The sequence below is a fragment of the Chiloscyllium punctatum genome, chromosome 15 (assembly GCF_047496795.1).
Source record: "Chiloscyllium punctatum isolate Juve2018m chromosome 15, sChiPun1.3, whole genome shotgun sequence".
NCBI lineage: Eukaryota > Metazoa > Chordata > Chondrichthyes > Orectolobiformes > Hemiscylliidae > Chiloscyllium > Chiloscyllium punctatum.
In genome coordinates this window covers 1,589,012-1,605,338 of record NC_092753.1, presented here as the reverse complement: position 1 = coordinate 1,605,338, position 16,327 = coordinate 1,589,012, and the positions used below count along the sequence as shown (strand labels likewise).

The following is a 16,327-nucleotide window of genomic DNA, read 5'->3' as shown; positions in this document are numbered from 1 at the left end:
CTAGATGTTTTTGAAATTATATGGGATTACTTCATCTGGGGACAAACATCCTCAGAGATACATGGAGTCATTTGCCCTTTGACATACTGCCTATTTCAGATGGCTTTCATGGGAGGCATCACAGAGGAATTCCTTTGATTTCACATTATAATTAGGTAACATCTAAAAACAGTGCAGCACTTACCTTCTGTATACTTAAGAGGAGGAATGTGCATTACCCAATAAAGCTGTGCTTTCTAAAACCTGCCAGGATTCCTGTTGTAAATGAAACATAATTAACCCTCTCCCACTGGTGGAATGTTGTCCTGTAAGATTTGCAGTTATATTACAGAACCACTTTACAAGTCAGTGCATTTTAAGAGTCTCTGCAAGACTTCAGAGTGAAAGGATACAATCAGATTATCAAACCAGATCAGGAGCCGCACCAGACAAAATCAACTATGACTGTAACTCAAGAAGTTACTCTTCCCCTTTTTCTTGGCTTACCAAGAACATTTCCCCTCACAGTATTCATCCCATAAATGTTACAATAATGGCTCCAATTTCATAGGAACATAAAAATTAGTAGCAAGAGGAGGCAGTTCAGCCCTTCAAGCCCATTCTGCCATTTAATAAATCTACTTTCCTACCTGTTCCACTTTTCATCAGAAGGCTATCTATTTTTTTCATGAACTTGTTGATTAATTCTGCCTCCATTGCTCTCCGGGACAGCAAGTTCTACAGATTCACAACCCTCTCATTTAACTAGTTTTCCTCATCTCAGTTTTGAACCTACGTCCTATCACCCTATTTCCAAGACCACTTGTTTGAGACTGTCCCACAAGAGGGAGCATATGTCCATGGTCCAACTTATCAAATTCCCCTGACTAATGCACCTAACACTACAGGCAATTTAGCATGGCCAATCCACCTAACGTGCACAGCTTTGTGATTGTGGGAGGAAACCCCGTGCAGACACGGGGAGAATGTGCAAACTCCACACAGAGAGTGGCCCAAGGCTGGAGTCGAACCCAGGTTCCCAGTGCTAACCACTGAGCCACCGTGCCACCCACAGTTCGCCATCCAGAGAAGAAGCCATTTATCCTGACCCTCTGCTTTCTGTCGGTCAGCCAATCCTCTCAGAATTAGGAACAAATTACTGAAGATGTTGGAATCTGTACTAAAGACAACATATGCTGGAGATCACAGCAGGTCAGGAAGCATCCATGGAGAGACAGCAAGCTAATGTTTTGAGTTTAAGTGGCTTCATTAGAGTAGAATTACATCTAAGTGTAACATCTATTTGTGAATACTATATCCACTGTATAACTGAGCCATGATTTCCTATATTCATTTTTAGTCACATGGAGTCAGCTAGAACAATAATAAATAAAAGTGCGACAAATGGTCTTCCTTCCATTAGCTCTTTCAGCAAAGGAAGAATGGAAGCTGCCTAGGACGCAGTGTTCTAGACAATCAATGCATTTAACAAACATGTTCTGTCATCAGTGAAATAACAAGAAAGATCGTGAACACTGCTATCAAGTTCAGTTTGACCCCAGACTTCATTAGAGCCTTGGTTCCATCATAGGCAAAGGAACTGAGTGAGAACCTCCCGGAGGTAAAATTTGAATGCGTGTCACACCAAGGAGCTCCAGTAAAGCAGACATCAATGGTAATTAGGGAGAAGACTTTCCTTTGGCTAGAGTTATACCTGGCATAAAGAAAATTGGTTGTAGTTGTTGGAGGTCACTCACCTGTCTGGGGATAGCACTGCAGGAAACTCCTTGGGTTAGTGTCCTAGACCCCAATCATCTTCAGCAGCTTCAATGGCCTTCCCTCCAGCATAAAGGTCAGATGTGGGCACCCTCTATGATTGCAAAATCTTCAGTCCCCTTTACAACTTTTCAGATACTGCATATTGCAACACCTGGACAACACTCAGTTTGGGCTGGCATTAACACTTAAGTTCTAGCCATGGGAAAACCTAACCACTTTGCCTTGACATTCAACGGCATTGCCATCAATGAAGACCTTACTATCAATATTCTGAAGGTTACCATTCAGCAGAAACTGAATTAAACTAGCCATACCAGCTATGGGCATACAAGACAAGGTCGGAAGCAGGGAATTCTGTGGTGGGTAACTCATTTCCCAATTCTCCAAAGTCTGCCCACCATCGACTATTCACAAACCCATTGGGTGATGGAATATTCTCAACTTACCTCAATTAATACAGCTCCGAAGGCACTCAAATCACAGAACTGCTAGTGCAGAAGACCACCATTTAGCCCATCATGTCTACACCAGTTCTCTTGGCATTTTGACTCCTGCCCAATCATAACCCTGCACAGTGGTTTCTGTTTAAGTCATCATCCATTGTCCTCTTGAATGCCTCAATTGTACCTGTCTCCCTCACACTCGTGTATGCCAAACCCAAATTACTCACTGTGTGAAACAGTCTTTTCTCACTTTGGGCAGCATGCAGAATAAAATTTGATTGGCACCTGATCCACCACCTTAAACATTTCTTATCCCCTACCACTGGCATGCTGTTTCTATTCTATGTACCATCTGCAACAAAGTTGTCCAGCATACACTCTGCTGCTGCCAAACTCTAGCCTGTGGAAGGTTTCCTTTCAGCCTGCCAATTGGGGGCTCCAAGGACTCAATTAAATGTGGCACCACCGTCAAGAATCTGGAGGACCAGCCAGCCTCCAGGAGGTATCCCAGCATCCCCCCTGACAAAATGCCCAAGCAGCCCAGGGACTCTCTGACATCGGTGCCAGACATGTCAGTGTATGCACTGTTCATTGCCCTCATCTTAGCCCCTCACATGTTCTGTTGCCTCTTTGTGAATCTGAATCTGCTTCTGTCTTTCCCTTCCCCATGATCCCACCACCTCTTTTCCCCCATTTTGGATTAGCAGGTGACCCCAACCCTTCAGCTGTTTCTAGGGACCAGTTTGCTGCCTTGCCTTATATTCCACCTCCCTAACCCTGTCCATGGACTGAGAGATCTCCATCTCAAACTCAGCTCCAGTTACCATAAGATGTAACAGCAGAATAGGACATCTGCTCTGTCAGTCAATGAGATCATAACTAATCTGATCCTCTTCAATTCTACTTTCCTGCCTTTTCCTCACAATCCTCAATTTGCTTACTGATTAAAATCCTGTCTACCTCAGCTTTGAATATACTCAATGACCCAGTCTCTACAACTCATTTGTGATAAAGAAAATTCAGAGATCCTCAACCCTCTGAGGGAACAAATTCCTCCTCAACCTCATCCTAAATGTGTGACCTCTTATACTGAGAATTAACACAACATGCATCTCCTGCAAATACCTCCAAGTCCTGGTTACCAACCAGACTGCATCCCTATTATTATCCATCCTGTCACTGACTAGTTGCCCTCCTCCCCACGTTGTTTACCAACAGCTCCCCCTGCCCCCAATTTTCACCAATAGTACTCTCCCCTATGTTAGTTATCTGCCAACATGCCCCAGCCCCCATCACTCACCAATGATCCCTCTGGTAAAAACAATGACTGCAGATGCTGAAAACCAAATACTGGATTAGTGGTGCTGGAAGAGCACAGCAGTTCAGGCAGCATCCAACGAGCAGCGAAATCGACGTTTCGGGCAAAAGCGTCCTGATGAAGGGCTTTTGCCCGAAACGTCGATTTCGCTGCTCGTTGGATGCTGCCTGAACTGCTGTGCTCTTCCAGCACCACTAATCCAATGATCCCTCTGGTCAATGTGTCACTGGTCTCAAGAGTGTGAAAATGCAAAAGGCTTGGACATTCAGCAAAGTCTGCAATAGCCTTCCAAGACTTCTTTGGCTACATTTCCCCATTCCAGGATCCCTACCACATGGAAGGATAAGGGTCTCTGGCACATGGGGACACCACCCACGTCAAATTCTCCTCCAAATCAAACAACATTCTGAATTGGAAATATATCACTGTTCCTTCTCTGTCACGGACTGCAAATGCTGGAAGCAACAATGCACTGAATGTATCTAAATAACATTGACTGCTGTGGCTTAAGCCCACTCACCAGTACCTTCTTGAGGGGTGGGTAATAAATGCTGACCTTGACAGGTATGTTGATATCCTGTGAATTAATTTTTAAAAAACCCAGCTACTTTCAAGATTAAAGAGATGCTCGAATTCAATTAAATACAAGAATCTGCCGAAGAGGTGGATTCTTTGAAAGCTTGTTTAATTAAAAAGTCACTCAATGTTTTTACTCCCTGCAATATACTGTCTGCTTTCCATTGTAAATTCTGGAGAAATGAATGAGCTTATTGGAACAGATCACGACTGTGCTATTAAAACCAGCCCTCACAAAGATCACCTGACAGTGCAGAAAGTTTAGACTTTCCAGGTTTCCCTTCAAGGCGTTTGAATTTTATTTGTTGTGTTTTTAGTGCTCCCCACTCATTCCTTGTCCCTAGACTCTTCCCAGTCCAATGTAATGTTAAACCCTCCATTCCTTTATCATCACTCAGATCAGGGAGGGAGGATCCCTGTCCTGTGAGTATCTCACGGATCAAGTTACCTCTCGGAGCTCAGTCCTGTGATCCTGAGGGCTGGAATGTGTGGTGAGCTTAAATTTATATGAATGAGACACAAAAGAAAACACTAGCGAGATTCTGCAGATTTGGATTCTTTTTTTTAAAAAAAGAACTGTTAAAAAGTAACCCTCCCTGCTACATTTCAACACACATCTTTCAGAGCCAGTGATTAGCAAAAGCCGCTTGGATCTTGCAATGCAACAACACTGGGTTTTTGACCATTTGACAACTGCAGCATTTTCCCTTTGAAGACCATAGCTTTGGTGATAAAGAAGGGCAAACTGCATTTATCCAGCGTCTTCTACAACCTCAGTTCTTCCCAAAATCTATTGAAGTAACTGAAGTGTGAACACTCTTAAAGTGGAACAAATGGAGTAAATTTGCAAGCAGCAAGGTCTCATGAATAGCAAAGAAGCAAATCATCACAACGTGTTGGCGAGGACACCAGGGAAACCTCCCCTGCAACTTCTTTGAAAATATGCCTTTTTGGAAGCCTTTATGCCCACCTGTGAAAGCAGACTGAGCCTTGTTTGACAGCTCATGGGAGAGAGGGTAGAGCATTCCAAAACCACACATTCACTGGTGAGCCAGCCTAGATTCTGCACTCAGGTCTCTGAAGTGGAAATGTTAACCCATCGCCTTCTGACTCGCAGGCAAATATGCTAGCTACTGAAATGACCTGATCGTTGGGATGTTGTTGTATTATTACTAGGGCAGACGCAGCACTTGAGGATAAGTGGAAAATGCACTGCGTAGTCCTCCAGCTCGAGATTTATTTTTAAGGAATCTGATTTATAGACATTGTGCATTGTTTACTCATCCTCCCAACTGGCCTGGTTCTGAAACCTTCAACATCCTCACTGACACAACATTTCCATCTCAACTTTTCATCTGGCCCAGCCTCAAACAGAAGTTTGGAGGAGTCAGTTTCAGATGTGCACCACTAGCTGTGCAAAAATGTGCTTCATAGCATCACCCCTGAGCAGCCAAACTCTAAATTTCTTATTGTGAATTTGACATTTGAGAGGCACTAATCTCTATCAATCTTCTCAAATCTTTCCAGCATTTTAAACATCTTAACTAGAGCATCCCTTAGTCCTCTATAGAAATATTTCTTTAATAACACTTTTAAATACCTCTATTTGACATTTTTTCCTGGTGCTTCCCAGGATTCCTTTTTGCATCCATGTGGAAAGTGAACATGTAACATTAAATGTAGTTATCTGGTATTACACACTGTACTGAATACATGATCAAATAAATGTTCTTTGAACTAATAAGTACTTGGTCTGTTCTGTCACTAAACTGTTAGGAATGATTATTAGGCCTTCAGCTACATTGTTATAACAAGTTATCATTTTGCTAGTAACAACCTTAGGCTAAAAACATTACATTCATTTTCATTAACCCTTTCCCCTTCAGTTTGTAAAGCTTTCTCACCTCTCGCTGCTGTGTAACAACAGCAACTTGTCCTTAGATAGCCACCTTTAACTTTGTAAAAGGCTGAGATGGTCAAAGCACATCTACAGAATTGAATGCCAGGCCCTTGTACCTTTGCAACTTGTGATGTTTGGCCTTCCCAAGTATTTCATCTTGGAGAACAGATTTATATTAAACGTGACAGTGTCGCCCAACCAGTACCATTGAATATAATAAAATCAACTAGGGTCTGGGACTTGTTTCGCTATTCAGTGAACCTTCCTAAAAAAGTGCTAAATGAGCCAAGGAGAAGGTCAAGCTCCCACAATGAAAGTGCCAGCTCACTGCCTGAGTTCAGAAATGCAATGCAGCCAATTTGTCAATTTACCATTTGTATATTTGAGAGAAAGAGAGACAGAGACATAGATCATGTGTGACTGTGTGTCGGGCTGGGGGAACACATGGAGGTGACTACACTGTGGACTTATCTGCCAGCCTCAGAAAGAGACAAACAGTGGCACTGAGGCAATATAGGTGAAAAGACATGTTGCATGACATACCAAATCAGCAGACCTCATCAATGAAGTGAAGAGTCCACTTCATTTTGGCTCATTGTTCCCCAGCTTTTGATATACCCTTGTGGAATTTTTTTCAGCTAGTTACATTCCACAGCAGACAGAAATGGTTAAATATAAATTCTAGCTACTAACATGGACTGAAGTGACTGACTCAATCAACTTCAGTTCTATTCAACTGCCAAAGATTAAATTGGCCATATTGGGCTGTTCAAAGTACACAGTGGCACATATATTAGTTTCCCTTTCACCTCCTAGTCCTTTGTCTAATTAAATGCCACACATCACAGAAGGAGTGAAAAGAACAAAATGCAGGAGCTAGTTATTAAAGTGTGTGCTAATCACCTTTCCTTTGAGTGCCAGCCAGTATCCACATCCTGCAGTCCCTACAATGCATTAGAACTCAGGTAGTCGGCTTGCTAAGGCCACTTTAAGATTTTAAGTGCTCCTGGAATGGAACTTTAGGAGATCTACTTAGGCAAGAGGTTTGCATGACTTAACGTTATGTAAATACGTGGCTTCGAAGAACTATCAACATGTTCTCTGATTGCAACTGAGTCACTCAAATCAAAGAAACAGTTTGTGGTTTGAATCCTGGAGATTGGGATGTGATAACTGATCATAGCAAGAAGGGAGGAAATCTGACTATCTATAGCTACCACATCCGAGTAGACATTATTCATGTACAAACCTCCACATCAGTTGCTACTAGACTATTCCCACCATACGGGCATAAAAGGTGAATCAAATGACTTCCACACTGATATTCCTTCGCTGGCAGTATTTTATGATGGTGGACCAGGAATGGGAAGCTGCTCAGTTTTGCCTTTCCCAAGGCAAGGAGGCCAAATTTAAAGCCCTTACCATCACCACAATTAAACTCAGACCAGGGATTAAGTCGGGCATCTCCCTGGTTTATAGGGGTTAACTATTCACAGGTTAAACTCACTAGTCAATTGGAATGTCAGACAATGCGCTCTCAGATGTCTGCAACATGTACATAATGGGGCACATTCACTCAAAACAGACTCTGCTGCATTTCAGAGGTCGACATCCAACTCAATGGAAAGGTTCACACACAACAGACCTCACTGTCACTTAAGCTATTTTTATGCCACAGACCAGTACAGGTCATATTTCTTTGACACAGTTGATCTAAATGGAACACAGCTCCTTAGTGTTATGGCCACACCTCATGTGTTCATTATTAAATTACCCAGCGAACTCAAGCAGTGAGATTTTCCTTTGTATTAGAAGTAACAGGAAGTGAAGCCGCTTACAGCAATTGTAAGAGGTAATTATGAGAGGTGCTCTTCTGCAACAAGGTATCCAAAATAAATTAAAGAAACACTTTACATTACAATGTCACCTAATCTGTGGTGTTTTTATACAAATTCTACAGTCGCAGTTAATATTGGCGCAAAAGATCTAGTCAGTACTGTAGGTCTCATTTCAGTCCACTTGTCTTGACTTCCATTATCTCCAATTCATAAAATACTATCTGCTTTCATGCAAAAGTCAGAAAGGGAGGGTTAACTTATACCAGAACAATATTTTTGAGGAACTGAAATCAACTCTCTTCCACTGTCTTGCTACATATTTATTTATGGTGACCCCCTTCAGCTTATTAAAGAGTTGCCACATCAGAGACTGCTCCTACCAAGCTTACCAAAACAAATGCAAAAGGAGCCAAGAAGTACTTACAACCATTTGCTGAACAGCCAGCTTCAAATGTACTGGAAGGACAGTGTGACTTCAGAGGCAGACAGGTGGATAAGGAGAAAGAATTTGGATTTTTTTTGACTAAAGGTCAAAGGTCATGTTACACACTTATACAAGATGAACTAACTTATACAAGATGTGACTTCAATTAAGTTCCTTTGTTAATATTCATCCATAAACCATAGAAGAACCTATGTATCTCCCATGTTACTATGGCAAGGCCCCCTGTTAAGGCAACTTTATGGCCATATTTGTATTTTTTATGATATTGCTATGGACTTAGCTGTACAAGTTGGATACCTGTAGTTTGATGGTGGTGTTGATATTTTATCATTAAATCTTTTAAAATAAGAAGTATCTAGAAAGACAGACTGTTGGCTTGGCTGATCTCTGTTCCAAACAGAAAAGGTATCCTTTGGCCTGTGTGTGGAACTCAGAATCTGTTTCAAACCAATGTTATTTCGAACACATCTGCAAAATGAATAGTGTGATTTGGAAGCTGATTCCAGAGGATACTGGAATCAACTTGACATCTTTAAACCACTTAAACAGCATTTCCTACTAAACCAACTAATAGGCTAGCATGAATACAACTCTCGCTCCAAGGCAGTTTGATAGTTCAGGGTAAAAGTATCAGTTTCTAAACCGTACAGAAAAGGAAGGCCTCAGCTTCAATCTTGTGTTGATGTCACATTTGGTATAGCATCATGGAGGTGGGAAGGAAAAAATTCACCGTGGTTTATGCTTATGCAGGCTATCCCACAGTCCACAGTCAAATTGTTGTATCCAACACCCCCACAGGGGTAGAACATGCAGAGTATATTCTGTACTCTTTGGTGGGGCCAGGCCCCAAAATATTCTCTCTACCTGTTGTTAACTGCAGGCACCAGGCTGCCAACACTATCATGGATAAAGTGGCGCATTAAAAATATATTTATTTTAAAATAGTCTAATCATATTCTGTGGGGAAATCTCGAACCTGCATTCCCCACCAAACCCCATTAGAGAGACCACATTTTAACAGATATAAAAAAAATTGACTTCGGTCAGTAATGGAGGCAAATGATTACTTAATTAATGTATTGTATCTAATTTAGTATTGTTACTTTGCTCTACTATGAGATTTTGCAGTGTACCCACACAGGCAGATGCATACACTTCACACAACCCCTCTTGCATCAGACTAGCTGTTCCATTACCAATTTAAACTAGCATGAATAACTGTTAGTCTGGGCTGCAGGGTCTACACATAATTACTCTTCTGTGCTCAACAACAATCAAATCTCCAGGTTTTAACTTTACAACTGAATGAAGCACAGACCCTGGGATCATGCAAGGCTGGGAAATCCTGGTCTCAAAGTAGTTGCTGTCAGATGTGCAGCTCCCACCCATAGAAGTGCAGCAAGCAATCTACTCCTGGACCAAAGGAAATTGTTGCTGGGGTATTGAAAAGTGTGTCAGGATGACAAGTGCCTCCATGAACATTTGGGAAGGAGGTTAAACAGTGTCGCTGTGTTCTGGATAAGATGATGGCCTGTTGACAGCAAATTAGGCTGGTGTCATTTATTTTCACTGCATTATCTTTAAATGTTTACAAAAATCTATTCATGGTGAAGTAGACCAATGCTCCAAGGTTAATCTAAATGTACCAATTAACAAATGATACCAAGGTAAAATTCAACATGTTCCAGAGACCCTGAACTCAGACCTACCAAACACTGGTCACCCGTATATGTCAGAGGAATGGGGCGGGTGTGGCACTCCTTAACAGAAGGTAAAATTGTAATGGTACCACTCATAACTGTTAAAGCAGTACATGGAGTTCAGATGGTACTATATTAAAAGGGAATTCATGATTATACATAGAGATAACACACAGACACAGCTTCACACCAGCCTTTTCATTGTAACACCATTCAAAGATCACATTCTTAAATCCATTCATAAAATATCATTAAGAAAGCTTCCCTTCCTCCTTCTTTTTTTAAAATGCATGGTCTTTACAATACTCAGAATCTCAACTCTTCATTAAAAAAAGCCATCAAAAGTCATTTACTCTTCCCATGAAACATCCACATCCTGATTTCCAATGAAAGCAATGGCATTCTAATTTAGCTAATAATTTCTGAACAGTCGACTTTTGACTGCCCCTTGCAGGCAAACACAGCCATTGAAAATAACTGATGCTATAATTACAAAGCATAAATCTCCAGATGTTAACTTCCCAGTGAAAGATTTAGTTGCCTGCCAGTATTTCCCAGCCCAGTTAACATATACCACAACTAAATTATTTATGACCAGTTATTAACTGCAAACTGTAACTTGGAAATCAATCTTTTGATTTCACTTAGACCTCTCACGCTACTTATGGGAAGTGAAGACTACTGATTTGTGCAAATGGTTGATGTTGCCCACCTGTAGAACTGTTGACCTTATCCTTTAGACAATGCCTATTTTATAAGGCTATGAATGGTCATTAAAAAAGATTCAAAACCACTTCAACTCAAGTCTGTGCTATTCTACCTCACTCCAGCTGTTCAAGTCACTATGAATTCTGGATCCTGATCATGAAGAATTCAGCAGCAATTTCCAGATAGAAAGCATGCGCTTCATTCCTTCAGTTGCTTGCATCTGCACATTCCGTATGTCTGAGATGTGGTCACGGAATGTTTGCAGACTGAGCCTCAGGTAACTGGGGAAAAAGACAACCTTCAATCTTAGACCTAGTATTTCAATGATTATATCACCCAGGTAGCAATAAAGAATGTTTTTGGAACATGCTAGAAGCGTGTGGCCACCAAGCCACCAGCATGTTTCAACTCATTCAGTTCACTTAACTCAAAGCAACAGGAGACAGAATCTTCCTTCTTTGTGGGTTCCTATCTGACCATTTTGCTCCCTGGCTTTCTGTCTGCAATCCAACATCTATAGGCCACTCTCTCAGAAGGTTATGACTTGTGCGTGTAACCTAAGGCAATGAAAATCTACAGATTAGTCTATATCTGAGAAAGGGTGGAAGGTATACAATTTACTTTCTGTGACCAAGATCCATACTTCTCCGTTTGCTTGTTGGATGGCTCCCCAGGAATAATTGAGACATTATTCCCTTCCTAATACAGGGTATTATGTGAGTGAATTGTGGTGCCCTACCGGTATCCACACTGAGATTAGATAATTCAACACAGACATGGGTTTGCTCTCAAGACCTTCTGGATTGAGTGATTTAATGTGTTTCAGAAAGTAGCTTCACTCCAAAAATTACTGCACTCTTTCTTGAACCTATTTTTAATGTAAAAGGCGTAACCTACCCTAATCCCTAAGGTAATCTTGGTAAATCACTCACTTTTAGTGCTGAAGAGATAAAATGCAGAATGATATATTCTTATTCATTCAAGGTAGCTGCACAATAAGTGACAGAAGTAAATTTCATTACTTCACTGGGTCCACTGTTACTACGCAATAGCTCAGCAGGGTTGGGAGTGTGATGTCATTTTCTGGCACCATATTGCAGGACCATTACCACACTACACCTGGTTTGTATTGAGCAAGGACTAAGATGAACTGAAAAGAGTTAAAGTGATTAATGAATTCAAGATGCGTGCAAGGCAAAACTGCAGCTGTCAGTTTTAAATTCAGGAACCATCTGAAAAAATGGTATTTAATAAACAGGAGCATGTTTCTGTGCTTGCTTCGACATATTTCAGGATGCTCCAGAAAGTTTAGTCAGCTCAGCACAACTACTGCTGGTTATTAATCCAAACTCCCAGCTTTTGCAAAGCCCCACATATTCACTGACAGTGCACTATCAGCCTTCCACTCATTTCAATGGGATCTGAGATTAGATTAGATTCCCTACAGTGTGGAAACAGGCCCTTTGGCCCAACCAGTCCACACCGACCCTCCGGAGAGTAACCCACCCAGATCCATTTCCCTCTGATAATGCACCTAACAATTTAGCATTGCCAAATGACCTGGCCTGCATATCTTTGGACTGTGGGGGGGTAACTAGAGCACTCGGAGGAAACCCATGCAGACATGGGGAGAATGTGCAAATTGCAAACTCCTCACAGACAATTGCCCAAGGTTGGAATTGAACCTTGGACCCTGGTGCTGTGAGGCAGCAGTGCTAACCACTGAGCCACCATGCCACCCTATGATACAACTTCCAGGGCTTTGTCAATATGATGGCAGCACGAGCCTACAGCTTAGTCCAGACTTCACAAGTTTGTCTGTTTTGAAACTCTGGCACTAGGCATTGGTTGCCTTGAAAAGTCTTATTCTTTCTGAGACACTCATCTCGTCCCAGGATGACTTACGTGCACTTGGTTTGACTGGTTCTGAGCTGGCTGCTAAGTCCAATGACGTCCAGTCTGCAGACTGTGCCACATGTCGATGGAGGGTCAGGTAGGAGTGTTACTTGGAGTGTGCTCTCGAGGACACTGACACTGCTCTGCATGTTCCTAATGGAGACTTTTACTATCTTCCCCAGGGCTTTATGGATGCACCTGCACTAATTCTGTTGGCCTCCTGAGAGTGTCCTGCCACAACAGAATTCTGAGTTGCTTTGGCAGTCTGCACTCGGGAATGTGAAAAAGTTGTCTTACCAAGTAGAGCTGGGTTATGCTCAGCAGTTTGGCTTGGAAAGGGAATTCAGCAGTTACATGGTCTCTCTTGCCACCAGCTTTGGAGGCTTTGCAAAGGCACAGCTTGGGACATACCACCAGTGTATTAAGGTACATGCTGTCGATTGTGTGAACATCGATGCAGCAATGAGGAGATCACTGCTGCCTAGTAAACCATGGCCTTACTGTCAGATTGGGCCAAAAGCTGAGCTGGTGTAATGGAAACAATGATGAATTTCATCCTTTATGTCTGCCTTCATCAAATCCATGAAATGGCTGATCTTAGCCAATGGATAGAGATGCTGTGCTTATTGAAGGACCTCAGTATCCTGGGGGTTTAGTGGAAAACTAATTTCTTAAATGCACGGTGGTGGAAAACGACCCGAGACTCGGGTGTGGTACAGTGGTACTGTCCCTATCTCTGAGCCAGAAGGCCTCGATTCAGCTCCAGCAGTTGCAGGGGTGTGCACTAGTATCTCCGAACAGATTGATTTTGAAACCATTTGGAAGTGAGCGTAGTTCACCCCCCCCCCCCCCCGGAGCTGACTGAATGATTGTGTCGGCCCTAAGAAGGTATCGATGGCCTGGCATGTCAAATACCTCACTGAAGCCCAGTCTGGGCGGGCGGGATTGATGTGCTGAAATCATTCCATGTGTGCTCAAGCGATCGGAGGCCAGTCCTTATATTCCCCTACAGTGTGGGAGGTACCTTGGAAAGTTCATGGCGGGTTGAAAGAGGCTGGAATTACTGGCGGCAGGCAATAAAAGGAAATTCAGATGTGGTCCCTTTAACCCCTGATTGGTTCCAGGCCACCCGGAGGTGGGCTCCGGTGACTGCTCAGTGGTAACTCACACAGAGTTAAAAACCCGTTGTGATTCCTCTTGGTGCCCGGAGTTAGACTGTCTCCAGATGCTGGGGGTTTGCTCGGATGCGGCTGTACAGGCTTCACTCCTTGAGCAAACATTTCGCTGAACGTTACTCCACGACCTGCTCACTAGAGCTACCAGCGCAACCTGCCGAGAGCATTCACACACTTGGAAACTCCAGGTTATCTCCTCTCTCTCTCTCTCTCTGCCTGATCCCGCCATTAGACAGAGCCGAGGCAAAACGGTGGGTTTGACACAGCACCTCTGCATCGAGCTGCTGTTCCCATCCAATTCCACAAGTTGGACGTTCCACTGAGTGAGAGAGAGAGAGAGAGAGAGATACATAGCCTGGAGGAAGTTAAGAATAGGCACACAGCAAGCTGTAGGGAACTGTGAGACGGGGGGGATACAATGATACCTCTACAAGTCCACCCTCTCTCTCATTGCTAAGCCTTCTATCAAATTACACAGCAGCGTTTTAGAGGTAGCACACAGCGACGCTGAACAAGCCGCAGATAAAGCATCACAGCCCTAAGTTGTCTTTTTTTTCTCTGGATATAACCACGAACACGCAGTTTAATTGGGAAATGTGTTTTCATCTTGGAAACAAGATTCCACCTAGCAGTGTGCTGCCGGTGCATGGTTGCTCTCTCTCTCTCCCCATGTTTATGAAGTGGGGTCTCGGCGGTTGCTGGTTAACACTGGCCTGTCGCTTCCAGGCGCTTTTCGAACCCACTCTGAGAAACGGCCCTTTCTCAACCTTCTCCCCAGCCCGGGAACACTTCGGCTTCCCAGCCCAGGCTCCGGTCCACAGGTTCCCTTCCCGGAAGGTGAGGGAGACTGGGAGCGGAGAATCGGCAGAAGTTACAAGCTGGGGAAGGAGCGCGAATTCCGAATACAGGGAAGTGTGGCTACTGCAACCGGGGAAGGGGCAAGAAACTGTGAACACACATGAAATCCTGGCTGCACTGGGGTAACTGGACATTTCAGTAAATTCCGGTCTAAATCGAGGTGTACTGGGACCAACTCCAGTGAGTGGGAAAGAGACCGTGTGCGCGTTCAGGGTTGGAGAAAGGGGAACATCCAAATATTAAAAAAAGGGTTTTTTTCCCCCTTCTCTTGGAGCATTCACACAACATCAAATCGCAAACACAGGGTTCGCCACAGAGCGACCCCCACCCCCCGAAAAAAACACGATGGTCCCCAAACCAACACACATCGAAAGAGACAACCAGCCGCGAAATCAAACACACAGCCCCCGGACACGGCAACTGAAGACAAGCCGAAAAACTACTACAACGGACCTGAGTAAACACGAGGCAAGAAAGGCGAACGGGAGCCTCATCTTTAAGTGATAAGGGGTGACAAGACAGTCAATTTTCAGGTCACACCTTTCAAGACACTGCAGACTGGGGTACATTATTGACCCACCGGGGTCTGTCTATCTTGCTGTCTCTCTCTCTCTCTCATACACTGCACTCAGTTCTCCCTGAGGAGGGCTGGGGGGTGAATTTGCAACAGAATGCTGCACTTACGCACTGTTTGCTGCCTGGGCTCCAGGGTTTTCACGGCGGCGCCGATCTCGCTGATCTTCCTCTGGATGGTGCAGAGGCGGCGGTGGACACCGAGCACCTCATCCTCGATCTCCTGGAAGAGCCCCGAGGCGTGCCTGGCCAGCTCGGAGAGCTGCCGGACGCTCCGGCCCAGCGTGTGGTTACAGACACCGGGCAGCTCTTCAAAGAGCCTGCTGTCCCCGGAGGGCGGCCGCCAGAGCCCGAGCGGCTCGCAGATGCGCTTCGGGAAAGGCATCTTGGCCGCGCCGCGCCCGCAGCGTCAGAGTTGCGCTGGGCTGAGCCGGAGCAGTGGCGCAAAGTTTGCCGGCTGTGTTCCCGCAGCGTCCCCTCTCACTCCGGTGAGGGTCTGAGCATTGTGCCCCCGGCCCGTCCCCAGTCGGTGGCGGCAGCGACCCTTCTCCGAGAGCAGCCCACCCTCTCTCCGCCTTGGCGATCATCAGTTGCCTTTTGGTGCCTCTGTTTTTTTTTTCTTTCCCCCCTTTGCGAAAGGAGAGGTTTTAAATGTTGCGCGGAACACCAGGAGCTGGATCGCCCGGATCGGGAGCCAGCCTTTTTTTAATCTTGCTCCTTTCCCCCACCTCCGGGCCTGTCCTGGGGGGTGGGGGGGTGTGGGGGTCAGTGCAACACTCACACACAAGAGTGCACCTCGGGAGGGGGTTCAATGGGTGTGCAATGCGTCAGCCCTCCCTCCCTCGCACTGTGGGAGCTTGCTGTGCACAAGTAGACTGTGCCCCTTCCGACAGTCCAACAGCGGCTGCAGCGCTCGGAGACCATTGGGTGGCTGGCAAAGAGCGTGAGGATGTTACTAGCTTCATCTAGATTTGGAGGCGCCGGTGTTTGGACTGGGGGTGGACAAAGTTAAAAAATCACACCACACCAGGTTATAGTCCAACAGGTTTGTTTGGAAGCACTAGCTTTCGGAGCACTGCTCCTTCATCAGGTGATCATCAAGTGATACAACTCCCTGATGAAGGAGCAGCGCTCCGACA

At 44.4% G+C, this 16,327-nt stretch overlaps 1 protein-coding gene across 3 annotated transcripts in view; it reads right to left on the bottom strand.

Annotated features, from left to right (window-relative positions):
• The window catches only part of nhsa (Nance-Horan syndrome a (congenital cataracts and dental anomalies)), a 404,585-nt gene extending 388,732 nt beyond the window's left edge, over positions 1 to 15,853 (bottom strand). For 2 of the 3 annotated variants that reach the window (XM_072584441.1, XM_072584442.1), the window contains exon 1: positions 15,300 to 15,853. In XM_072584441.1, the coding sequence (XP_072440542.1) occupies positions 15,300 to 15,573 (274 nt within the window). In that variant the 5' untranslated portion in view covers positions 15,574 to 15,853. The remainder of the gene's footprint in view (positions 1 to 15,299) is intronic. The other variant, XM_072584440.1, reaches the window with a different exon arrangement.
• Between the last annotated feature and the right edge of the window lie 474 nt (positions 15,854 to 16,327).